The sequence below is a fragment of the Porites lutea genome, chromosome 6 (genome assembly GCF_958299795.1).
Source record: "Porites lutea chromosome 6, jaPorLute2.1, whole genome shotgun sequence".
Lineage (NCBI taxonomy): Eukaryota > Metazoa > Cnidaria > Anthozoa > Scleractinia > Poritidae > Porites > Porites lutea.
In genome coordinates, this window is record NC_133206.1 from 35,190,547 (window position 1) to 35,217,032 (window position 26,486).

The window sequence follows — 26,486 nt, forward strand, 5'->3', positions numbered from 1 at the left end:
TACTTTGGGCAGTAATAAAACTGACTAAAAATCCAGGGGAATCTAAAAGGAAACATTAGCTACAGCAGTTAGTAGTTAGTAGTTACTAATTCTTGCTTAAAAAAGCAACAATTATTTTAAATACAAAAATGCCAATGAAATGTTTAACATTTCTTGAACTTTATAAATACCTAGTCAGCTGTCTGTATTTTAACGGAACCAAACTCAGTTGTCGTTGTTTCCACTTTGACGTTATTAGCGTAGCTTCACATTCAGCCTGCACATTGCTTACAAATACACCACACCTGGTGAAAGAAACAACAACACCGACAACAACTTACACTTACAAAATTTCGCGCCTTTTTATCGAAAAAATAAAATGCATCTAATACTCGAGAAACACGGCTTCAGAGTTTTCGCTAAATTAATCATTCAAAAATTAGTAAAATTAAGGTAATTTCTACAACTTCCAGCATGCCATTAAGGTGTTTCGATATGCCTGTAGTTTTTCAGAGGCCATGCCGATATTTTTTTATCTCTATATAAGTGATTTTACCCTGTCTGATCGCTATAATATTTTCATCAATGATTGACCATAGTTTGAAATTTGTCCAAATGTAGTTTTCAGTTGTAGTTTTAAGTAAAATCGATATTACTATGACAACAATGAACAAAAAGCTTTGTAAGTGATCAAGGCCTAATTTTGCGCGATCTAGACCAGCTACTGAAAAATCCAATACTAGGAACTGAAAGTTTGGGGTTTCGCAAATAAACTCAGTAAGAAGTAAAAAATTCAGCACGTTTGAATTCGACTAAAACAAAAATATATTTCGAACCTTAAATTTTCAATAGCCGTAATAGATTAATTAACAAAGACGTTGTAAATGACTCAAATTACTCTTGTAAAGTAGCATCACAGTGCTGCTTAATATCATATTTCAATGCTAGGAAATTTTGGTGTATTTTCGTACTTGCGATCTTAAAAACTAACCCTTTAACTCACCGCCTGTCCAAGTGCAACTTCATTCAAAACTTTGACTTTTCGCGCTTTGTTTTAATCTCTGAAACGACTGGAACGAATTTTTTAAAATCTCTTCCCATAATCTTCATAATGTACATAATAACGTCTGAAAATTTCGTTAAGATTGATTCACTGCAACACCTTGAAATTTCAAGACAAACCTATCCTACGAACCGGTCAAAAATTTGCTCTACAACTTTCACTGCTTTGACGTTATGCTAATTTTTCCAAATTAATGCGGACAATACATATATCCATGACTGGTACATTTCAGTGTGAGTATTGTCAATGTTTTACATTCAAAAGATGCGATAAATTCAAACTAAAATGTACTAGTCATGGAGGTATGTACTGATTTTGATCAGGGCTCGAGTTACAAAAAAAGGATCTCGGGAGCAAAGCTACCCCAAAATTCATTAGACTCCTGAGAAAACGTAAAAAAGTAATTGGTAATTATTTCAATCTACTCAACTTTATTTCAAAAGCCAACGATGAGTGTAACTGCGCAATGTTTGCTTACTGAATGCGCACTTTGAGTCAATAAATGGAGGCATCCACTACACCGAAAAGTTACATGGATTTCTTGCTCGTATTACTAAAAATATCAGATGATATATCCGAACATGGGCCATGGTTTACTGCGCAGAAAGTGTGTGAAGGTCAATTGGAATGTCCTATTCAATGTGCTATATATATGTCATTGTTCTTCTTATTCTGATTCAGAGCCAAGATTGTTACCACATTCCCGCTTTAGTGTGGTAATAATGGTAAATCCAAGGAGTTGATCCCCCCTTGATGGCGCCGTCGATGATGTTCCAGTCCTCTCCGCCCCATGTTTTCATGTCGAGAAATTCCTTTGAAAATCCCCGGACGTTAGGTCTGTATATACATTGCTATTGTTCCATAGCTATAGTGATACCAGGCACCTTAAAGCGAAGCGCTGCTTCCACGGCATTGTCAAAAAACGATTTGGGGAGCATAAACCGTCTTTCCTTTCACACAGTGCTGGAGAGTAAAGGACAATAGGGCCATTTATACGAGGAAAAATAAGACGCGTCTTACATAAGACGCGTCTTAAATAAGACGCGAACTGTACCATTTATACGAGCATGTCTTATCTAATAAGACGCGTCTTAGCTAAGCCGCGTCTTATTTTAGACGAAATGTGCCGTTTATACGGAAAGTTCGCGTCTTATTTAAGACGCGTCTTATTTTTCCTCGTATAAATGGCCCTAATATGTCAGTCACTTTTGCAAAATTTCAGGCTTGAAATAAATGGAATCCTGAGGCGGATCCAGGATTTTTCTTCGGAGGGGGTACACCACTAAGGAACTACCATTTTAACTATCATTTTTACGGAGTTTAACGTAAATTCTTCAACCTCGTCTCTTGTTTTACTTCAACACCAATAAACCACAAAGTTTTATATTTCTGTAGAATACCAGTTGCATTAGAAAGCTGCAGGTTATCTCGGGGGGGGGGGGGGGGGGCGCACCTCTTGCACCCTCCCCCTAGTTCCGGATGACGGGGGGCTCTCTCTCTTACCAGAAAACCTACCAAACGTGTGAATCGTTGGGTCGCTGACTAACCCCGAACAACCCCAGTCTATGAGTAAAATAGGGAGCTTAAGCAACAACGACGGCGACGCCTACGACAAGGTCGGTTAAAATATGAATTTCAAACTTTATCGCGCTTATTCCAGCTCGTTCAATTCGTGAGATGTTGGCAATTTTTTTTTCTGGAGTTGAATTCTTAACAACTGTAACAAAGTTCAGAAAAAGAAAAAGAAAGTCATTGTCTTGTGTTCAGGTCTTTCGACAAAACGTGAAATTTTGCACTTTCACGTCGTAGTCCTGCAGCGACGGCAAAGAAATGTACAAAAAAGCGTGATGCACGTGCAAAGTTGTTGTTTTGCTAATCTAAACCAATTGTTTTTTTGCCGTTTTATTTACCGTCGTCGTCATCGTTGCTTAAACCCCCTAATGTAACAACTGATCAGGGGCCCGTTTCTCGAAAGGCCCGGTAGCCTTTCGGTCCCGAAAGCAAATTTTAAATTCAAAACCTGTTGAATAGTAGACAAGTTCCTAGCGCACAAACCAGTCAGTTTTGTTTCGTTGGCTGATAGTTTCATTATATCATTTTCAAAATTATTGAAACTTTGACCTTGTAGCAAACGCGGCAAACATAAACAGCTTTTCGGGCCCGAAGTTACCGGGACTTTCCAGAAACGGGTCCCAGGTCCAAGAACATATTCCTTTCACTTCATCTCACCTTGCATACGTCGTTAATAAACTGGCTTCCAATATCAAGGTGTAGATCTACTGTGACAACGATAGCGTTTGGATCCTTTATGGATTCTATAGCTTCACTAAATGAAAGCGTGCGCGAATACTTTCCAGGCTTAATGATATAACGGTAATTCTTTAGGGTAGTTCTTTCAAAAGCCTGCTTTGAATTGATATCGGGGCTGTCAAAGTCGTGTATAACCACGTGTAAATGCTCATCTTTTGATTCCTGGAAAATCTTTTCAACGTTCTTGATGAAATGATGAACCCATCGACCCAGGTTCTTGGCCGTAAGAATCAGGTAGACATCCGCTGTTCTGTTCCACTGCAGGCCCTTAGGATAACACAATAGAATATTCCTCCCATTCGGTTGAAAGACATATTCTGCTACGATATAACTTTTTCCGTCGGTAAGATCTTTAACAACAAGTTCTAGAAAGTATCGTACTCCTTTCCCAGAATCTTCTTTCTTCTTAGCGCGCTCTATGAACTCGAGCTCATATTTTCTGGAAAGCAAAAATGGCGTTTAGAAAGACAAACACTATGTGATGTTTAGCTTTTAAAGGGTAGTAGTATGTGGCGAAAATCCTCCGGAGTTGTTTTTTGCACTTCTTTTCATTCTGCTCCTCATATTCAAAAAAATTATCAGAGAAGAAAAGATAGCCGGAGTTTTATTAGCATAACTGTGGTAATATCTCAGAGACAATTTGCCCCGAAATGCTCATTTTTGGCACTTAGGCCTCTTGGACTTTGTTCTTTCAGAATATTCTGGCAAATCCCATAATTTTAGACATTTAATTTTTATGGCGTCATCACTTTAGTACTCTATGACGGGAGTTGACTGTATTTAACAAAGGGGTTAACCCATCATTTTACTCAAAAATTGGCAATTTTTAAATGCTTTCTTTTTGGACAAAAAAGGTTTACTAAAAGTACTTGGTTTTTGTTTTATAAAGCAAAGAAGTATTTCTGAACTACAAAAATGTTGATGTTGAAAAAATGGATATTTTCCAAAGGGGTTAACCCATGGTTTTGAGCAAAAATTGAGAATTTTGAAATCAATTGTTTTTGGGCAAGAAAAAAGGTTTAGAAAAAGTGTTTGGTTTATTTGTTATACAGAAAAGAATCATTTTTGAACTATAAAATTATCGATTTTTTTATGGTCGAAAAATTGGTATTTTTCAATGGGGTTAACCCATGATTTTGGTAAAAAGTTAGAAAGTTTTAAATTCGTCCTTTTAGGTCAAAAAAGGTCTAAGAAAGAGTATGGTTCACGTTTTACATAAAAAAGTTGGAATTTTAAAAAGTCTTTCTATTAGCGTAAAGTAGGTTTAGAACTGAAAATAATTTGGTGATGATTTTTTATGGATACTAAGTCTTTGTAGACTATAAGAACTTTGATTTTTTATTGGTTATAAAAGTGACCATGAAAAACCCTTATCCAATACATGTAAATTTATATATTGTGTCGTTTTTCATCTTCTCCATGCTATTGTTTTAAATTATGAAGCTTGACAGACGTAAAGTTTGCAGGGTTTCTAATCAATATACGATAATGAAACAGGTTTTGATTAGGGTTGAGGACGTACACATTGAACTTTCGAAACACATCTCATTTTCAACGCCATGTTTCCTCATCTAACACACCGTGTTTAAGAAGGGCTCGTTTAAGGTGAGTAGATAAAATAAGTTATCTGTAAAATTGTAGATAGTGTGAAATTAATGAAATGTATGTTTCAAGTATTCCAATTTTCTACATGGGATAACATGAATGTTGTAAAAGAGAGCTTTTGATGTAATGTGGGAAGTTCTTATGACTTAAAGCTATTCAATTTAAAGTGCAGTATAAGGAAAAAGTCCATGATACGAAAAAGAAGCGACAAATTTGCTGCAATAAAGGCAACACCAGGCATCAAACATCAAAGGGAAGTAAAGAGCGGTACGCTTAAAAGGCCCATAACAATGAGAACAGTTGGGTGCTAATTCTACTTTGAGCCGTTTCTGGGCATCATTTCCGTGCTGTTGTTAAGTGACTAGATTCCTTAAATACTTATAAGTTAAATAACAGAATGACACTTATACATATTTGATTAATAAGAGAAATAATGGCTTTTTCTGGTTTCTCAAGAATGATTTTCTTTACTGTATGTTGAAGTACGATGGTTTACTGATTAAATACAAATTAATCTTCAGTTTTGTGTGAAATTTTAAACGCAACAAATCGCTCATTGTATAAACTATGATTCTGTTCTGTCCATCTACTCATGTGCGGATAAAAACTTTTTTCATTGAAAAATAAAGTATGAACGTAAGTCAGTGCTTAATCAAGTCCATAATTTGTTGTCATATTTGTCATTTCCAATGAACAAACTTTCGTGGGAATATTTTTAAAGAAGTCTTCCCATGACTAAGGTTCGATAAACAAAAGAAAAATGCTCTCTGTTGTTTCTTATGTTGCAGCCGTTTATCTGTTTTTAAATATAAAAAAGAGAACGGATGATCAATGAAACGTTTTAATGGTGATTTAATTGACATTATTCATCGATAGAATCGAAACCCGTGGCACCAATAAGTTAAATTATTAGAAGCGTCTTATAGTATGTGATTATAATCTTGTTATTGTTTCTTAGTTGTTATTGTTTGTTAACGGAAATTGATTAGACTCTTGCTGTGTTCTTCTATTTAATAAAAGAGGCCTACAGTGTAAGATACGGTGGCCGGCTCCACTCTTGATTTAGGGAGCTACTGACGACGACTAATTCACTTCGTAGACTAAAATCTAAGGGTATTCATTATTTGGCAAATAAAATTTTATAGCGCTCATCCTAATAAAGAAAAACTAGCAGAGATGTGCCTGTATCTCTCGTCTGCCACTCGTGGTTCTGTAGCACTTCCATTGAGTTGTGTTTTTTTGTAAAATGCCAATATGCTTACAGTTCTTACAGAGATGAAACGGGAATCCTCACGAAACGAACAAGTTTATTCTAATCCCCTTACTAATAGTAATATTGCCTAACATTACTACATTAACTGCACTGGACCATTGCTGGGTTCTTAGCGGATTTTAAGGACTACGTACTAAACGGGATCGTGTTCCATTCCATTTGCTACGAGGTAAGTTTTGACGATCAAAGGTGGCCATTTAGAGGAACAGTTAGGTATACCCACAAGAAACCCGAACGCAGTATTTGCTAATAAAAGGTATTTACCAAACGAAGTACCAGGGGCGTACCTACCTGTACACACGGTACGCACGTGCGTACCTGAAAAAGTCATGCACAAAAATGATATAAAATGAATAAACAATGTAAAATAAAAAGTTAATTCTAAAAAGAAAGTAAAATATCTAAAGACAAGTATTTTAAGAGCACAGTTTGCCTTAATTCATTCAAAGTATGGAGCCTTATCGTGTGATAGATAATTGACGTGCATCACTTAATGGACTCAAACACCCTACAAAGTCATTCATATGCAGAAAAAACGCTTAGGCTTACAAGGTAACCAAATCTTCAGTCAACGATTTGGGGGGGGGGGGGGGGGTGGTGTTAAAGCGTTTTGGAGAATTGTGCGTTCCTCTGAAAAAATCCTGGCTATGCCCCTGAGTACATAACGGCAGCATATTTGCCTCTCAGTTCGCCTATTATCATAAGGGACTGTGCAATAATTATCAGGAAGGGGGGGGGGGGTTGAAAAACTAGAGTTATCTAGCAAAAACTTAGACAGTACCCCCCTCAAAAACAAAAGAAATTAGTTTTAACCCCCTCTGTTATGTTAAAAATAACGTCGCACTCACTCTCCCACCACCCACCCACCCACCCACGCACAAAAACACACCCACCCCTCACCGCCACCATTACCATAGATGCCTTTAAGTAAATACCTTTTATATTGTCATGCTACTGTAAACGTACGCTTACTTGTTGGATGTCGTCCTCTAGAACAAATAGTACCTCATATGAATGTTCAACAAAGCCATCCGTTTCGGAGTCATCTGAATCCGAATCAGAGTTGTTTTCGGAAGTACTTGTGTGAGAATCAGAGTGGTATTCCGAATCACTGGATAGGAGTTCTGTGTCACTGTCATTGGCACTATTTCTTTCGTTGCTTCGTGTTCCAGTATGCGAGAAATCAAGAGCACGTGCTACCAGCGCAACTTTACTTCCAGATACATGAAGATTGTTCTGCTTAAGGTAGATCTTACTTTGTCTTGCTGCGATGGATTTGATTTCTTTCCAGTTAATGTCTGGAAGGATATTGCGTTCAGCTTCCCATTTTTGAGCTTTCAATGCAAGAAACTCATGATGTTGAACAAAACTTTTGAGAGTGACTTCATCAACCATCAACTTCTCGCACACCTCCTGCATTTCGTTGGCGTTGGAAGAGGTTAAAATACCAGAATCGACTAACTTCTTGACTTGCACACTTGGAAGTTGTTGATCGATTTCATCACTCAGACTGGTCACATTGGATGGAATATACCCGCGTGGTAAGGCTGCTGTATCACTAAGATCAGGAACAGGGAACCAATTTGCAGGGATATTTGTTACAGTCTATCATGATGCCTGTATTGAGAGTCTTTTATCGCGTTTAATTTTATTTACATTTCGAATAAAACTTAAGGCCCCCCCTCCGTCAAATGAGTGATTTTACTTTGAGCCCCCCCTATCTTGGCAGCAATTTTATGTAATGCCCCCCCCTCTAGTTTTTCAGCCCCCCCTCCTGGTAATTATTGCACAGTCCCTAATAATAAACTTGAAATATGCCAGTTACACTTGTCTCTTTACTTAATATCAATAATAAAATTTGATATTTTCCCTTAAAAAGCTCATTAATGGTCAATAGGTATATTGTCAAGTGACTTCAAAAATTTCATCACGGGTAAGGACGTTTATAGAGCATCACGCCCGCCATATTGGTTTACCATAACAGTAAAACGGCAGCTGCCATGTTCGTGTTCTAAACCAATCTTCTGGGAGTTGAACGTTTTTCTAAAAACGATAATTTGTTCCAATAAATTTGCATAGCAGCTGACTACGTGATTGAAAACGTTAAGTGTATAGGTAATCATACGAAACACAAATTCAATAGGCCATTTTACAGTTATAGATGGAAACGAGGCTGGAGTTGACCTAGCTTTGATACAAACCTTCCTGCTTTATTATGTAAATCATGTTGTTCTTATACTAAATAGTATTTTTCTGGGCAAAATTTGCATTAGAAAACAAAGAGGTTTCTATTAAAACCACGTTCAACCTCAGCCTCACATTCACTCGAAGGCTAGGGTACTAAGCCCACAACTGTAAAATGGTCTATTTGGAATAAAGGATTAAACTAACTGCAAAAACCGTGGACGAAGATCCTGCTAGTTGTAAACGTTGGATCTCTAGAAAAGAGATCAAATCAGCCAAAATATAAAGACAAGAACGAGAAGTCCAAAGACTACTGCAAAGCTGATTTAAAACAACGTGTATTGTTTTTTATAACGATATTTCGACTGGCCATACCAGCCTTCTTCAGGTTTACAGATGTTACTGAACTTATGTAGCAATCACAATATTATATAGATGGAGGATGTCGCAATAAAAGGGAGAGGCGGAAATGACGTAAAACATAAAAACTGGAAAGGAAAAATACCAAGGATATGGATTACAATAATTCGTCACGGCGGTTTAGGCCATGAGGTTTAAGATGGCATGATGAGCTGAGAAGGTGCTGATGTTTATCCGTGGGTTTAGTAAATAGATCAGTTTCAATTATACCGTTATGTAGAGACACCATAACGTCGAGAAAAGGAACGTTAGTAAGTGAGTGAGAGCTAGTGAACTTAATAGTGGGATGAATGTTATTGAGAAAATCGACGAATATTTTCAAACGATCCGAACCTTCTGTCCAGATCATGAAAATATCATCGATATATCTCCACCATGTGTGAGGCTGCCAAGGGGCGTTAGTGAGAACGTTGGTTTCGAACATACCAAGAAAAAGGTTAGCAAAAGAAGGAGCCATTTTAGTACCCATAGCAATACCATGCCATGATCATGGATTTGAAGATAATGCTGTTGGTTAAATGTGAAATTATTTATGGTGAGAATCATGCGTAAGAGATCACATAGTGTCTCTGTGGGGATGTGTTTGTTAGGGCGGGTATCAAGAAAATGACGTTTGTGTTTCTGAACACTTTCTCTCTCACTCTAACCATTCTCATAATGACATGCAGTTAATCCCACTAGAGAAAATTCATTCTTCAAGTGACTCAGTTCGTAATTATAAGGTCAGGGAGTCGCATTTGATAGATAAGGCCATGACTCTTGAACCTCATGGCCTAAACCGCCGTGACGAATTATTGTAATCCATATCCTTAGTATTTTTCCTTTCCAGTTTTTATGTTGTACGTCATTTCCGCCTCTTCCTTTTATTGCGACATCCTCCATCTATATAATATTGTGATTGCTATATAAGTTCAGTAACATCTGTAAACCTGAAGAAGGCTGGTATAGCCAGCCGAAATATTGTTATAAACAACAATACACGTTGTTTTAAATCAGCTTTGCAGTAGTCTTTGGACTTCTCGTTCTTGTCTATTTGGAATAGGCCATTTCCAAGTTCCCCAGGGCCTCGGTATCAAAGGTTAAGTGCTCAGCCTTTGATATGGAGATGATTTTTCATTCTCATGCAAATAAAACTCATTTTCACAAGAAAGGTTGTGCACTTGGTCTCATTTTGAAAGCAAGGGTTTTGGAACTCGGAAGAGGCCTATTCATGTGCACGAGTATAAATCAATATACGATTGTTAACGTTTCAAGAATAAGTTGTCAAAATGAGTCAGAAAAGATTAAATTCTTACCAGTTAACAATGGGCCATTTTCGAGTCTCCCAAAATCTCTGTTTTAAAGCGAGGCTAAGTGCGAAGCCATTGATTTGAAAATGATCTTTTTTATTCTCACGCAAATAAAACTGTTTTTTTTTACAAGAAAGGTTTTGTACTTAGCCTCGTTTTGAAACTGAGAAATTTTGGAACTCGGAAATTGCCTATCTCACGCTCGAATTTTTAAATCAGTGACAGTGCTGTTATGTTTGTGTTTTAAATATTTCTTATTATTGGTCCGTTTTGCTAGTCCAATATATATAATTTGTCTTATTCATTCCTGCGAAACCTTCCTGTCTTGACAACTCATTGTGCGGTTCACTACGAGCAGTTTGTTTATACTAAAACTAGCACCTCATTGCCCGGCCGGAAACAAAACTCTCGATAAGATTTCCGTAAAGCCCCGTACACTTATTTAATATGCATACAAGTTTCGAAGCTGTTCATATTCACGATTTGTATGAAATATTTTGAAATTGCTACATGCGTAACAAATGTATGAGGCTGTGCGGAAATCTTACCACGGTTTTTTTCTAACTCGCCATATTGATATAAGCCCCGATTAAGGGCCTCTACCGTGGCAATGAATGATAATTGTGTTTTTGTACAGCGCTAACTTCTCCTGGGGCAAATGGCTATATACATATACGTCTTCAGAGACCATTTCAAATACACCCAGTGGAACTAGCCTCTAATCGAGGCTTATGCAAATTGTCAGTTTTTGGTGAAGAGAAATGATACAACTGGTGAAACACATACCTTGATTCTAACCTAGTTCCATTTCATTAGTTGGAGTATGATATTTAAAGGAACATCTTCATTTAACAGATAATTCATTATGAAGTTTGTATATTTCTGTTGAAAAAAATAAAACACAAGCAGCGTAAAACGTTTGACGTTTACCACCCCACGCTCTTAAAATAACAGTCAGCCATGGTACATATAATTGTTTTGGCGACAAATTTATAAACAAACATGAAATGTCAAAGAAAGGAAACACTACAAATAGATAACAAAACAAAAGACAACAATATAGAGTAAATAATAAACTGAAATAAATACAACAAGAAAACATGATTGTAGTGCCAACAGAGTTCCACTGACCTGAAATTGAATCCTTTTCAATAAGCATTGAAGAAATCGACTGATGATCCAAACAGCTACGGGTAGAAGCTTCTGGAAGTAAACAGGCCTAAGCTTGAATTCGACTGAACCTTAGTTACCATGACGCACGCGGAAAAGTTATTGAACCAACGATAATGAATAATGAGCTGTTGTATTGGAATTTATCAAAAATCCATTCATTCTTCAGTGGTGAATGCGGACTATGCTGAAATTGGTGAAAGGACTATCCAGTTCTTACAAGAAATCACAGGAGCAATTCACCTCATGGTACGCTCTTTTTCTTAAGTTAAGAAAATCGTTTCAGTTTCAGGTCTCTTAACAGACTTAGCATACATATTAGAGTACCAAAAAATAAGATATATTAATTTCAAAACATACTTTAGTGCAATAAGCTTTGAAGCGAGAAGACTCTTTCTCTATTCATTCACTGCTTGTAAATTTCTCATATTTAAGAATTGTTTTCCGTTATACCGCTTCGACAGATATCAAGGTGCCTCCACATACACTTAAGTGAGAACTAGCTTTTAACAGTGGTTATTGACTAAGCGGTTATACATTATGTATACAGTGACACAGATAAAATAACATACTGATCTGGGTAAACCAATATTTCGTATAAGACTTTTTACACTGTTAATGCAGCCGTTTTAACTGTGATATTCTGCGTTATCTTTATCTGACTGCCGATGTCTACCGCGGGTGTCCTAAGGTGGATTCCGTAAAATTTGCAAAGTGTTCACGAAAGAATTACGATGCAATTCAAATTCGCATAGTTTTACTTTAATTTTATCTTTCATATTAACGAAAAGGAATATATTTACATTTAAAACGACGGTATTAGACTGAAAAGTGGTGAAAAGCTTTGTCCAAGTATTGAGAAATTCGTCAATTGCGGTTGTGACATTGACCAAGGGGCTAGTTCAAGTAACCATGTCGACGCTCATTTTCATATACTCTGATTTAATACAAAAAAACGTAATATCACAGCGGAAAAAGTTATCTTCAACGCTCTCTTTCAACAATCCGAGCAGATTAAACTAGCCAATCAAGTCAGTGCATTGATTTTATCTATATTTGGAACAAATTTTTTAATCCTTTCCTAGAGAGAATTATTGCTTTAAATTTTGCATTTTAATTTGTTTAAGCAAGTCTGTGAATAAAATTAAGAAAACGTCGCATTTCACATGCTACATTTGTTCTTAATGTATTAGGCGATGTGAAATTTGTGATAACTAAGAAAGATTTAATTTTTGCAATAGTGGATGGAATGTAAGTGTTTAATATAACTTCACGTGGAATGTGAGTTTGCTATTTATGTGATGTTATGCTCTTAAGTTATCCAACGACAGATCTGGACAGGATCTGGACCGTGCTTATGACAATGATACCATAGAATAGAGTTACGATAAAAAAAAAATACTAGAATATTCTTTAAGTCTTCAATTTTTGATTTATAGCATTTATCACACAATACAACCACAATCATAGTCTAGTGGTTAAGTCATCATCGCACAATTTGCATAGTGTTATCCGGTTGGCTAGCCTAGTTGTGATAAAGAGCAAAGAATGATCATAACAGTCAAAATTAACAACACGACGGCAAAATGGTTAAAAAGTTATTTTAAGGTAAACTGCTCTCTTGTGCTTTGCGCATTAAACTCGTTCGTGATTAAAATTCAGTTTGCCGGTTCCGAAACCGCAACCTTATAACCTGTTCTTTCTATTAATTGCCATTACGATCAAACGTATTTAGTGAAGAGGAAGGAACAAATAACATTGATCAACTCTTTTTTGGGCCTATTTTCTCTATTCAAAATAATTAAGTGAAGAAAGAAACTATCTTGCAGTAGGCGGTTCTAAGGAAAACACTTCACCAAAAACATATCTAGTTATTGTACGTCAAATATGTGGGTAAATACGTCATACCATACACACATAAAATAATAAACATACCGGTATCAAAACTCATTGTACATAATATAGTAGGAGGATGAAACATCAAATGATATCATTTTTTTGTTTTTGAATACACAATGGGTTTGTAGAAACCGACCACAGTTGTTGACTAGCCTGGAGTTTCCGCATTTAATGCTCCCTTAAAAGTTGTAAACGAATGATCCACTTACATTGTACAAAAGCGGAAACCCAAACCACAAACCCGGTCATAGCAGGTGGTTTATGTTACAGCGCAAAACTTAAGCAGACACATTGTGCTTCTTTTTGATTGCTAGGTTATAAAAGCACACCCAGAGGTTATACTTACAAAACGTTCTATTTAACATTTTGTTTTGTGGAACATAAGGAAATTTTTTTGGCGTTAAAGGTAGTTGGAGTGGCACGTCTACTATACTGTAGTTCTGTTGCAATTAAATAGCGAATTTGAGGTTTGGCTCAATATTAAAATTTAGGTAGAAATTTACCAGAAAGCGTTATTCAATAGAGTAACACCGAATAGCCTGTGTACAACCTCCCCCTCCACTCAAAACCGAAATTGGGGAGAGATCCTCTTCCTGACTTTGTTTGAGGAGCGGCGACTTAGACGTCGGATATCACATTGTTTAAAATACGTGTAATTATTTCTCGCACTGTGTTTCTTATACAGTGACAATGAAAAACTTACATATAATTAGTTCAACGATAAATCAAAATTACAACTAAATTCTTCCAAAACTATTTCTTTGTAACTTTATATAGTTTTACGTGGAATACACAATCCGCGCGTATTTTTAAGACGTGCCCTAGTTTGGATGAAAGATATACGGAGTTCATGATATACTTGTATTCTGGGTAGAACGTATTTCGTAGAGCGCTCAATTCATTTAATTGAAGAGCATTTAATTTTAACGGTCAATCGTTGAAGTTGCCTGATGAGTGTGGTCCTACAATTTCGGACCATACGAAACAACACTGTCGCAATAAACGATCAAATCTGGGTGAAATTTTCGGTGCGAGAAGAATTTTAATTTGCGGAAACTATTAACACGTAACCAAAATTTCTTTAGTTTAGGCGAACTGAAGACTCCACCTGGTTCGTTTTTAGTATACGAACGGCGAGCAGAGGTTCGGCACAATGCCTGAGAAGCCAGTGTGTCAGCCGCGTACATTGTTATTTTTACCTTCCGCACTATTTATTCCACGCCCATGAAAAAGGAGGCTGTTCGAAGACTCAATCAAGCATAGGCGCACTTCACTGAGCCAAAGTCACTAGTGTGACGCACATAGAGCAAAGCCCATAGTCAACAACTATCCAATCTGGACCATTGTTTACAAAAAAAAGGTGACATTGATTCAATACACAAGTTACATTGTAGTGACTTCGGTACGAAAAAGTCTTTGCTCCAGAGAAATAAGTCTCAGGCTGATTTACAGTGTATTTGGGGATTGTTTGCAAATTTCCATGCAGATTAATTTTTAAGTGGGGCTAAATGCATAAAAATGATTGACCACCGAGATAATTTCTAGTACCGTTAACATTATAAATCTTGCTTGATGCCGGTTTAGCCTCATAGAAGGAAACAGCAAATTAACTTATCTATTTACGGATATGACTGCTAATTGCTATATGTGGGAACACCCTTCGAACTGTCGAGAACATTTCAGCGCATGATAATTTTTGCACCAAATTTAATAGACACGAGACGTTTCTTGTTTAAATGGTTAATTTATATTACTTGTATCCTACCTATTCTTATTACTTATTTGATGCTAACAACCCTTTGTTCTTTTATTTTATAGCCGCAGACATTGTTAACTCAAAGAGATAAGAGCAGAAAGAAGAAAACAACTTTTTTAAACAAGAATTCTATAGAATTTCTTAAAACATGGCTCGCAAGATGTATCTTTATAGTTTTTTAACCGTTGCAAGTATCGTTCTTGTTTCAACAAGTAAGTATATGCAGTTTAATTGTACATTATATGTCTATTACTTCTTAGAAGACCAACCCAAAAACAGGCACAAAGTTTCTGAAGACCTGACGGATAAAAGAGTGGTCAAAAATCGATCCGGATTTTGAGCCACTTAAAGTGGTTTAAACAGCTTATCGAGCAAAGCTCAAAGGTTGTTAATTCATCTAGTTTTGTCCATACATCGTCCTGAAATGTCTTTAACCCTGGAACACCTTAAATAAGCAACACAGGTGTGGTCAACTCAGATCATCATCCCCTTGAACAAAATTAAGCATGTCTTAAGCAAATAGAAAGTGTTTACATAAAAGGAAAGACGGCAACTAAAAAATGATTCCGATATCATGTTGACACCAATTTTTATAAACCTTTCATTAGCTTCTAGTTATGAGTGAAACAACCAGAGTAGTCACTGCGTGACAATAACGCATTCACGTTTATGCCAAAAAGGCACAGGAAGGCTACTTACGGAGCTTTATGTTATATCTTCCCGTACCTGAAAGGCAATGTCACAGACGTTTCGTCATTAAAACTTTGCTTGAGTACCTATAAAAAAAATTACTGTTTAAATTCTTTAATAAAAAATATGATAAGAAAGACTAACGTAATGCATGGCCTTGGCACGTACCTTTTGTTCAACAGCGCCCTCAGGATAGTACGTTATCCAGCTTGCTTCTTCTTAATAATTAAAGGCTTTACTATATTTTTATGGCTGGGAGGACTACTAGAAAAGATCACGTCCTGTAATGACTTCCTTCAATTTTAATCTACTGTACTCCTACTTAACTGTTACAATAGTCAAGCAAATCGTGTGTAATAAAAACGAGATACATGGTGTCACATTCACAAAAGTAAAGTATCCATATATTTAATTTAACACGAAAAATGGAAAACTAGACATACAATAAAACAATGTGTTAAACTTGAATATTTCCATGAAGTAGACTCTGCATGATAAAATTAAGCTTAAGATAACACTTAGGCTTGAAGGAAAAAAATATTCATCGCAAGAAGATGTTAATTCAAAAATGACAACTAGTTCAAAAATTTTAAACAACGATTCCTAACGAGAACAGATTCTTAGAAAACTCGACACTAAAATGAACATTGTATTCACTTTAAACTTCATTTAATAAATTTCAATTAAAGGCTCCATGTCAACCAACGTGACTACCAGTTCCTTGGTCTCCACCTCGGCCAGTGGCTCGCAAAGTTTCTCGGCCTCCACCTCTGCTAGCATATCAGCCAGCGTGTCCTTCAGTGTCCTAGCCTCCACCTCGGCCAGTGTGTCGCCGAGTGTCTCGGTCTCTACCACTGCTAGCGTATCAGCCAGCGTGTCCTCAAGTGCCCCGGCCTCCACCTCGGCCAGTGTGTCGCCAAGTGTGTCGGCCTCCACCTCTGTTAGCGTTTCAGTCACTGTGTCGAGGAGTGCCTCGGCCTCCACTTCGGCCAGTGTGTCGCCAAGTGTCTCAGAATCCACCTCTGCTAGTGTGTTAGCCAGCGTATCGACTAGTGCCCTGGCCTCCACCTCGGCCAGTGTGTCGCCAAGTGTCTCGCCCTCCACCTCTACTAGCGTGTCAGCCATCGTGTCGACGAGTGCCTCGGCCTCCCCCTCGGCCAGCGTGTCGACGAGTGCCTCGGCCTCCCCCTCGGCCAGTGTGTCGACCAGTGTCTCGGACTCCACCTCGGCAAGTGTGTTGCCAAGGGTCTCAGAATCCACCTCTGCTAGTGTGTCAGCCAGCGTATCGACCAGTATCCCGGCCTCCACATCGGCCAGTGTCTCGCAAAGTGTCTCGTCCTCCACCTCTGCTAGCGTGTCAGCCAGTGCCTCGGCCTCCACATCAGCCAGTGTGTCGCCAAGTGTCTCGCCCTCCACCTCTACTAGCGTGTCAGCCATCGTGTCGACGAGTGCCTCGGCCTCCCCCTCGGCCAGCGTGTCGACGAGTGCCTCGGCCTCCCCCTCGGCCAGTGTGTCGACCAGTGTCTCGGACTCCACCTCGGCAAGTGTGTTGCCAAGGGTCTCAGAATCCACCTCTGCTAGTGTGTCAGCCAGCGTATCGACCAGTATCCCGGCCTCCACATCGGCCAGTGTCTCGCAAAGTGTCTCGTCCTCCACCTCTGCTAGCGTGTCAGCCAGTGCCTCGGCCTCCACATCAGCCAGTGTGTCGCCAAGTGTCTCGGCCTCCACCTCTACTAGCATTTCAGCCAGCTTGTCGATGAGTGCCTCGGCGTCCACCTCGGCCAGTGTGTCGCCAAGTGTCTCAGAATCCACCTCTGCTAGTGTATCAGCCAGCCTATCGACCAGTTCCCCGGCCTCCACCTCGGCCAGTGTGTCGCCAAGTGTGTCGGCCTCCACCTCTGTTAGCGTTTCAGCCACTGTGTCGAGGAGTGCCTCGGCCTCCACATCGGTTAGTGTGTCGCCAAGTGTCTCAGAATCCACCTCTGCTAGTGTGTTAGCCAGCGTATCGACTAGTGCCCTGGCCTCCACCTCGGCCAGTGTGTCGCCAAGTGTCTCGCCCTCCACCTCTACTAGCGTGTCAGCCAGCGTGTCGACGAGTGCCTCGGCCTCCCCCTCGGCCAGTGTGTCGACCAGTGTCTCGGACTCCACCTCGGCAAGTGTGTTGCCAAGGGTCTCAGAATCCACCTCTGCTAGTGTGTCAGCCAGCGTATCGACCAGTATCCCGGCGTCCACATCGGCCAGTGTCTCGCAAAGTGTCTCGTCCTTCACCTCTGCTAGCGTGTCAGCTAGTGCCTCGGCCTCCACATCGGCCAGTGTGGCGCAAAGTGTCTCGGAATCCACCTCTGCTAGCGTATCAGACAGCGTATCGACTAGTGCCCTGGCCTCCACCTCGGCCAGTGTGTCGCCAAGTGTGTCGGCCTCCACCTCTACTAGCGTGTCAGCCAGTGTGTCGATGAGTGCCTCGGCCTCCTCTTCGACCAGTGTGTCGCCAAGTGTCTCAGAATCCACCTCTGCTAGTGTGTTAGCCAGCGTATCGACTAGTGCCCTGGCCTCCACCTCGGCCAGTGTGTCGCCAAGTTTCTCGGCCTCCACCTCTACTAGCGTGTCAGCCAGCGTGTCGACGAGTGCCCCGGCCTTCCCCTCAGCCAGTGTCTCGGCCTCCACTTCGGCTAGTGTGTCGCCAAGTTTCTCAGAATCCACCTCTGCTAGTGTGTCAGCCAGCGTATCGACCAGTATCCCAGCCTCCACATCGGCCAGTGTCTCGCAAAGTGTCTCGTCCTCCACCTCTGCTAGCGTCTCAGCCAGTGCCTCGGCCTCCACATCGGCCAGTGTGGCGCCAAGTGTCTTGGAATCCACCTCTGCTGGTGTGTTAGCCAGCGTATCGACCAGTGCCCTGGCCTCCACCTCGGCCAGTGTGTCGCCAAGTGTCTCGGCCTCCACCTCTACCAGCATGTCAGCCAGCGTGTCGATGAGTGCCTCGGCCTCCACCTCGGCCAATGTGTCGCCAAGTGTCTCGGAATCCACCTCTACTAGCATGTCAGCCAGCGTGTCGATGAGTGCCTCGGCGTCCACCTCGGCCAGTGTGACGCCAAGTGTCTCGGCCTCCACCTCTGCTAGCGTGTCAGCCAGTGTGTCGACCCGTGCTTTCGTCTCCATATTGCTTACTGTGTCGACCAGTGCCTCGCCGTCCATATCACCCAGTATTTTGCCAAATGTTTCGACGAGTGTATTGACCAGTGTGTCAGCCTCTATTAGTAAGTTTTGGTATTTGTTCAAAATGTTTTTCTTCTTGTTGCCTGTGTTGACGTATTTTTTTGTTTTTAGATATCAATGATTTAAACAAATGTGGAATAGTGTTTTGTCATTTTTTTCTTTGTTGTTCTATGCATCAATTTGTTTTGTAATAGGGTATGTGTCATTTATTTGAGCCAAAAGGTGTCCATTGAGAGTGAGACAAACAACTTGACCATCTTCACATTTCATTTTCGGTATTCGTATCGTTCATTTAATGGAGAATGACACATTGCATCACATAGCGGAAATCTCGGAAAGGAGAATATATAAGGTCCCGTTGTTCAAAGACTGGTTAAGATAACTTGGGGTTAGTGCGAAATTTGAATTCAGTTATAAAAGTTTAACCATCAAATTCAGTTTAATTCTTTCTGTCTAAAATTTAATAATGCGTGCTCCACGAAGAATGAGAAAATTATGCGTGAAATTGCTATTGAACTATAAAAGAAGAAACCCGGGTTAAAATTCAATCCTGGTCATCCTGGGTTAGTGCTAATCAGCCTTTAAACAACTCGGCCTATGGGGTCGGGGAAGAAGATGGGTTTCTAAACGGGTTGGCTTATACACATATCTATGCGGACTTATAACCGGAATTTTGCATTATAGGAGGAATATCAGTTCTATCTGGGTAAAAAATTTCCAGCCCCTATCATTCTATGATGTTTTAATTATAAGTAAGAAATTATGAGACATTGTCTACTGGTGGCTTCTCCCTAGAACACAATAAAAGTAAGCACCGAGCTGGCTTTAACCAGTCTCGTATTTAACAAGAGAGAAAAAAAATACTGTTTCATTAAATTCCTAACTTCACTCGCGACCATTTTCATTGTACAGAATTTCCTCAGTAATTTTTCAGTATTCAGGCAGTTGGCTGTTCTGAGTTTACCACCGTCGCAGGTATTTTTCATACTATTATTATGGTCAAATGAAGGCATATTGGCTATTGACAGGGATCCTCGAGACCAATTAAAAAGCTATAAATGCATTATCCGACTTTTCAATTTAAATAATACAGTTTATTGCTCTCGATTTATAAGAAAAAAGGATAAGAGTTGATATCTTTTTGGTATTTCTTATTTCAGGAGCTGATCAGTGTCGTCGCTTGACCCCATGTCAAAACAATGGAATCTGTAGCTCTGTAAACAATACGTTCTCATGCAGCTGCACACCAGACTATGAAGGAGTCTTCTGCCAAATAAGTAAATGTTTCAATCTTTTATGTTTCACTTTCAGAATCTTACCTTGAAGTACTGATGTAGGAAATTTCGATTAAAGATAGGAAGTAGAAGGGCGTAGCTAGAAATTTTCCTTAGGTAAGCACAGTTTTCAAGGTCAACCATAACCCGTCTCCAAAGTCCTTTTCACGAGGGTGATTTGTTCACATTTCCCTTCTTATCAGGCAGCATAATAAAAAAATAGAGAAAACAGCCCATTTTGTTTGAAAAAACTTATGTGAAAGAGGATAAAAGGGAATTATATAGGGTATTAAATTGCGCCTTTTTTAACTTCTTTCTTTTCCTTGCCTTGGTTTTCTATTTTGTTTTTGTACGAACGTGTCACGCACGTGCTTACTGAGCGCACAAGTAGCTACCTCCCTTTATATTTTGGAAAAGAAGGTAAAGCTTTTGGGGTTTCAGGAGGGGCATTTATACGTTGCTGTCATAGTCATGAGAGTTGTATGTTAAATAAGAAAAAAATATAGAATGAAAAGCTCGTGTGCAACAATTAAACTGGATAGCATTCAACTCTCGTAAATGATGGCTTTAAAAGAGGAAGGTCCAAAATGAAGGTCGAAACCCAATTTTGCCAGATGTACCGTTCGTGTAAATCTAAGCATAAATTTACGTGCTATGTGAGAAATAAGCACTTTGCAGATAATGAGACTCTGCAATGGAAGTCTGGTTGTTTAAAGAAAAAAGCAAGGAAAGGAAAAATGATTGTGCTTTGGTTGTTTAAACCGATCCGATACTAAAATACCCATAGTAATGAATGTTTTTTTTATAAGCCACTCTTCTTATCTGTTGAATGCGGGAGCGAGTAGAAAGTGGACATTGACATATCAAAACATCTGATTATCACATACAATAATGAGTAATTCTGTTTTGATTTACATTTTCTTTTAGAGAAACCTCCGAGGATCATTGTCGTGATAATAACTGTCCGAAACAGGGACTTTATAGAAGATTACAGGAACCTTCAGTCACCAAAGACAAGAGCTCTGATTCAAGAATTAACTGCGGAATTAGTTCGTTTCTTTAAAGGACTATACGGCGACTCTTTTGAGGGAATAGTAATTATTGGTCTTTTCCAAGGAAGTGTTGGGGTTAACTTTGAATTATCACTTAAGCCATCATCGAACGTGACCAATACCACTGTTGTAGAAGAGCTCCAAAATGCCAATGGAACTCAAGACTTGGGTTTTCTAGAGTTGGGCGAAATATCCGCAGTAGAACAAATCCAGCCGACTACACAAATCCAGCCGACTACACAAATGACGGTAATGACATTACCCACTGCATCAGGTATGTGTTTAGTAACAGGTCGTAACAGGTTTTTTTTTTAATTTTACGACATTATTTTCAAATAGGCATCAATTGATTAACAAACCTGACGCCTACGGTGCTCTCATTGGATCATTTTCAGCAGCTGGGCACAGACACCTGTATAAAAACAGAAACAGAATATAATATACAGCACCTTATATATTCCACTGCACCAAAATTACCCTATTTTAGTCATGTGTCACCAAATAACACAATTAAATTAAAAAAGCTCATAACTAAGAGTCCCCCTTACGAACGTCTTCTTTAACACTTAAAAAGATCACGTAAAAAGCTTTGTCGGTTGTCTTTGTCTTTGTGTATGACTTACAGAAGGCTTTTGTAAGATACTCACAGAACGCGTAATAAGGCTTACAAAGGGTTGTGTAAGAGTCTTTGCTTGAGTAATAGCCCTCAGTACAGAAGGCTTGTGTAAGAACGGGCTTGTGTGTCGCTTAGGGTCTTTTCTAAAGTCCTGTGTAAGTGGGAGTCGTTATACTATGTACAAAAGCCTTTGGTATCCATCTTTAAAATCGTTTTTCTACGACATTAGAGTCAAAGATTGTTTTTTTTTGGCGATTGTGGTGATAAATGCCACTTGCAGAGTAAGGAGTTGTTGGCGATGATTTGTAAACGATGATTGTTCGCTCCGTTTGAAAGAGTCCTTCTTTTCTTCCTTTTCGTTTTTGAGAACCTCTCAAGATATTGATGAATTAGTCGTTTATAATCCTCCCATGTTACCCACAACATTGATGATACGTTTATCCGAGTTTATATATCAGACTTCTGTAAACAACAAATAACTGTACATGTAAAACTCTCTCTCCATTAGTGTTCCTTTCTTGAGTATTAAAGCTATACTTAACCTACAGGAAAGAAAAGATATCGAAACAAGAATTTGAGGTCACAGATACGAATCGAACTTGCGACCTCATTAACAAACTATGCCAATCCTTGAAAAAAAGAAAGGACTCGTTTCTTGATTATAGTGTATTTTTCAAAAAGGTTTATAACTTTAAGTGAAACAGAAGATCCTTTCGAATATCCAGTTTATGACTCCTAAATTCCCCAGTTACATTGCCCATTTCCTTAGGGGACCATGAAATGAACTCGTTGCTAGGTCGTCCGGTTAACACGCAACTGATTTCCGGTTTTCGTAAAGGCGCGTTTTTGGACTGTTGGCTCTGTTAGCCGCGAGATACATTTTTTAGGCAACGCGCGTATCGTTTTCTTTCTCCACGGTAAACGTGGCAGGTGTTTCACTTAAACCCTTCCAGCTGTATTGTCCTACTATGTGCCACAATATAGGGAGAACCAACAAGTTAATATTTATTTTGACCGACATTGTACGGTTCCTTAATAAAAGAGAGAGAAAAGCCCCGCGGTAGTGATACGTACACGCTATTCTAGCATGTTAAGAGCATCCATGAATACGTCATTTGACTGAAGTCTGGACAGAGTAGTATATATTTCTAAAGTGGGTCATACTTGATTCAATCACTTAAATAAAGACCTGTGAAAATATTAGTTTTCATTTTGTTGTATCAAGTACAAAATCGAGTACATATAAAACCAATTTATTAGCAAACAATCACATCAGTAGACTCTGTAAATGGAATGTCATAAGCAGATCGCTTTTAAATGACTTATTATTGTAAGTTAAAGTTTCTAAATATAAGTATTTTATCTATATTTTTGTTCGGTTATTCATGGTTTTATGGTTTTGTTTTTGCTTTTTTGTTCAGCGCTAGACTCTCCTTTACTTGAGACATGGGAAATCGTGTTGATTGTGGCTGCTATCATCATTTTCCTGCTTCTTATCATCATCTTAGTTTTAGTAGTAAGTTGACATCATAGTTTTTTTCTAATCAGGTTTATTTAAGTGAAGTCAAATGTTAATTAATATTTTACTTATCTTCTTACTTCTAGGCCCTATTCGTCTCTTTCGGTCAACTTTCGTAAAGTTCCAAGAAAATAAGAACATAAAGATAAGATGCTCAAGTCAGTAAATTTTTATGACTCACAATCCGAAAGGAATTACATTGTTTGAAGAATAAAGAATTGATTTCCTGCTTAAGTGGATAAATGCTAATCACAACCTGGAGGAGGCCTCGGCTGCCACTCAGTGTAAAAATAGCTACATCTTACCAGAGATTGTTGCCTCTATAAACTCAATTTATTTTCACCTGTTGTTGAATATTTTACACACAGAACTATCCATAGCCAATTTCAACACACCTTTCGTATTTTTTTGTGATTTTTAATTTACAGGTTAAATACAGACGCAACAGTAAGAGCGGACAGGAAATGATAGCCTTCGACGGTTACTGGGAGCTAAGGGCGGATGCAAAGTATAACAACAACCAACCTCCTCTGAGAGCAAGTCAACCAAGCTACACAAACGGAATATATTCAAATGGTACTCCGGTAAGCTAGAGTAACACGGTGTATTTAAGAGTTTTATACGGCATGATACTCCCTTATTTCCCTTAAAAATAGTAGATTGCCTGTAGACGTCTTCTACATCCTTTGTTGTATTCGAAAATACCAAAGCGCCTGTAAAGTTCGCCACTCACAAGCAATGGACGACGGGCAGACGGAAGGGGTAAAATAATCCTGTGCTTCCTTGTAGGAGACATCAGTATTGTATATACTACCTCTCAGGAAAACAAGGGGATGTAGGTAGTAAGTAATCTAAGCGGTCTATTACTTCATAGTTCTTTGCTATTGCTTTTTTGATTAATTTCCTGCTATACTGTAATTGCTTACTTTGTATTCTGCGAAGTATCTACGGTTTATTGATCAAGCTTGTTCGGCCAAGATGGTTGGTTAAAAGACATGTTACTTAATTGCGCTTTTATGGACGGAGAGGACGTAAATGTCACTAGAAACTACTCCAAAAGAGATGTCATTAAATTATACACAGCATGTTTTTTTTATAGCTGACTTTGGCAGTGAAAGTTCTGCTGTCCGTGGCTGTTACGTGTTGTTGCCTCAGCTATTACGTAAATTGAATCTTAATTCGTCAAAAAACAAGGATAAGGCTGTTTCCATACCACTGTCCTTTAAGCATACAACTTATTAGAGCCGTGCGGAAATCAGGCAGTAATCTTATTATATTACTCGGCATTGGAGATCCTTCTGGTAAATTATCTAGTGCAGATCAAACTTTTCAAAGCTGAGTGTACTCGTGCGAAGTTCATGGTCACTGTTTAATGTCCTGACATTATGACGTTATTTTTATGGTCTATAAGAGTATGGAAAATAGAAGCTTGTCGCCTTTCTCTAAAACAGACAACCAAAGCTTGTTGGATTTTTCAAATGTCACCAGCTTATGAGCTGGAAGAACCCCTTGTTACCTCATAGGGTTATAGCTTAGGTTGTCATATTCCTTTTTGCTCTTTACAGACTTCTTTGCCAGCGAGAAACGGACGAGTCGAGGATTCCTTTATCAACGAAGCGTACATATAACACAGCGGATGAGATCAATCTCTATACTGCATGGCTTCCTCTTAGTGTCCCATCTATTCTAAAGTTCAAGACTGCAGTCATTCTTCTCTAAGCCATGTGTGCCTGGTGCTTGGAAAACTTTCTCCATTCTGCTCTGGCTTTGCTCTACATCTGAGATGATAACTTCCTTCCTTCTATCTGTTACCAGTCTTATTTTACTTACCGCGTAAAAATTGGCAATTTACCAAGTTCGTTTTCATATTTACAGACTGCTATGTGGAAGACGAACGAAGCAATCACCGAGGCACAGTTTGCTGAAGAAACCCCACTGTGAACTGACCCATTCACACTGAGATGAAGGTTGCCATGATCTGAGCTCTCCATTAACCATCCTTTCCCGTCTAGATGCGTTCATCCTGGAAGCTGGTTGATTAACACTGCGTATAGTTTCCATTTGACTAAGGCAAAAAAAGCAACAAACAATCCCTTTAACGGATAACGGTTTACTGACTCGTTAAGTTGATGTGAAACATGAATGAATTAATCGCCAGAAACAAACTGGAACGATGGATGTTACTGCAAAAGAAAAGGGAACGGGAACTACTTCTATGGCTATTATGGGAAAATGAAATTATGGGAACAAATCTAAACTTTATCCCTAGCCCTATCAGTAACCCCGTTTCCTGTCTCTATTTTGTTACCATTTTCCATTTTCCCATAATAGATAGAAGTAGAATTTTTTCTATATACATTGAGTTATATACTCTACAAAGCTTCTGAGTTTGACAATATTGGAAACTGCTTATAAACTTATTCGACCTCTCTAGTAATTTGAATCTAGAACATCATAGGAATTGTATTACCTAGACTTAGGAAATAATATGAGTGATTATTCTTTAATTTCTTGCTATCAGGAATGTTAATCTTATGAATTCTAGCATTATTTTGCGAGTAACAAAAGGCAAAAAATTATCTTTGTAAAAACGGTAGCGTAAAGTCTTTTTATAACTGTAATTTGTAAAATGCTTTTTTAATAAATATAGGATACAGACATATTGATGTGGCCTAACAATGAAATTGACAGAGAGATTCAAGCATCTTGACGACCACCCCAGTATTTTGTCTCTTATTATCCATAGGGATAGTTGAGAAAGCAAAATGATCGAGAGCGCGTAAAAATTGCCACGCGTGGGGTGAAGCGAGACACCGGGGAAAGGAAGAAATTTTTCCATTCCTCGCTGGTCGCATTTTCACGAATGCTCGTGCATTTCGCTCGCTTGGGCCAAACCTGAGAAAAATGTGGGTCTACTCATCGCTCTTAGCAATCTTCAACTTTAGGTTTAATAATCTCTTAAATGTGGTAAAATGACTTTATCAATTCAGTTAATAAACCCATTTTTCACTCCCCTACCCCAGTTCCTTGAGGAATTTTTCTTTAACCTTCAAACTTCAATACACTCGATATAGGAAACATTTCTGTTTGTTTACCAATACATCGCAATCTTGAAGCAAAAAAAAATTGTATTCAGAAAGTGTGCTAGCACACTATTACGCAAAATATCGAGGA

General features: G+C 38.8%; 2 protein-coding genes across 2 annotated transcripts in view; both read left to right on the forward strand.

Annotated features, from left to right (window-relative positions):
• The window catches only part of LOC140940714 (uncharacterized), a gene marked incomplete at its 5' end in the record, with an annotated part of 32,304 nt that extends 6,326 nt beyond the window's left edge, over positions 1-25,978 (forward strand). The window contains 4 exons of the mRNA XM_073389681.1: positions 21,052-21,451; positions 23,215-23,309; positions 23,741-23,896; positions 25,188-25,978. Of these exons, the coding sequence (XP_073245782.1) occupies positions 21,052-21,451; positions 23,215-23,309; positions 23,741-23,896; positions 25,188-25,253 (717 nt within the window). The remainder of the gene's footprint in view (positions 1-21,051; positions 21,452-23,214; positions 23,310-23,740; positions 23,897-25,187) is intronic.
• On the forward strand, positions 14,509-18,972 carry LOC140940733 (uncharacterized). The gene is made up of 3 exons (XM_073389697.1): positions 14,509-15,160; positions 16,328-18,046; positions 18,284-18,972. Exons 1-3 carry the CDS (start codon positions 15,097-15,099, stop codon positions 18,970-18,972), a joined length of 2,472 nt encoding a protein of 823 aa, XP_073245798.1. The 5' UTR covers positions 14,509-15,096.
• Positions 25,979-26,486: the final 508 nt, after the last annotated feature.

Coding starts and splice junctions, on each gene's coding strand:
- LOC140940733 (XM_073389697.1), top strand. CDS start 15,097: ATGGCTCGCAAGATGTATCTTTATAGTTTTTTAACCGTTGCAAGTATC. Junction 15,161..16,327: donor TATCGTTCTTGTTTCAACAA/GTAAGTATATGC, acceptor TTTCAATTAAAG/GCTCCATGTCAACCAACGTG. Junction 18,047..18,283: donor CTCGGCCAGTGTGTCGCCAA/GTGTGTCGGCCT, acceptor CCTTCCCCTCAG/CCAGTGTCTCGGCCTCCACT.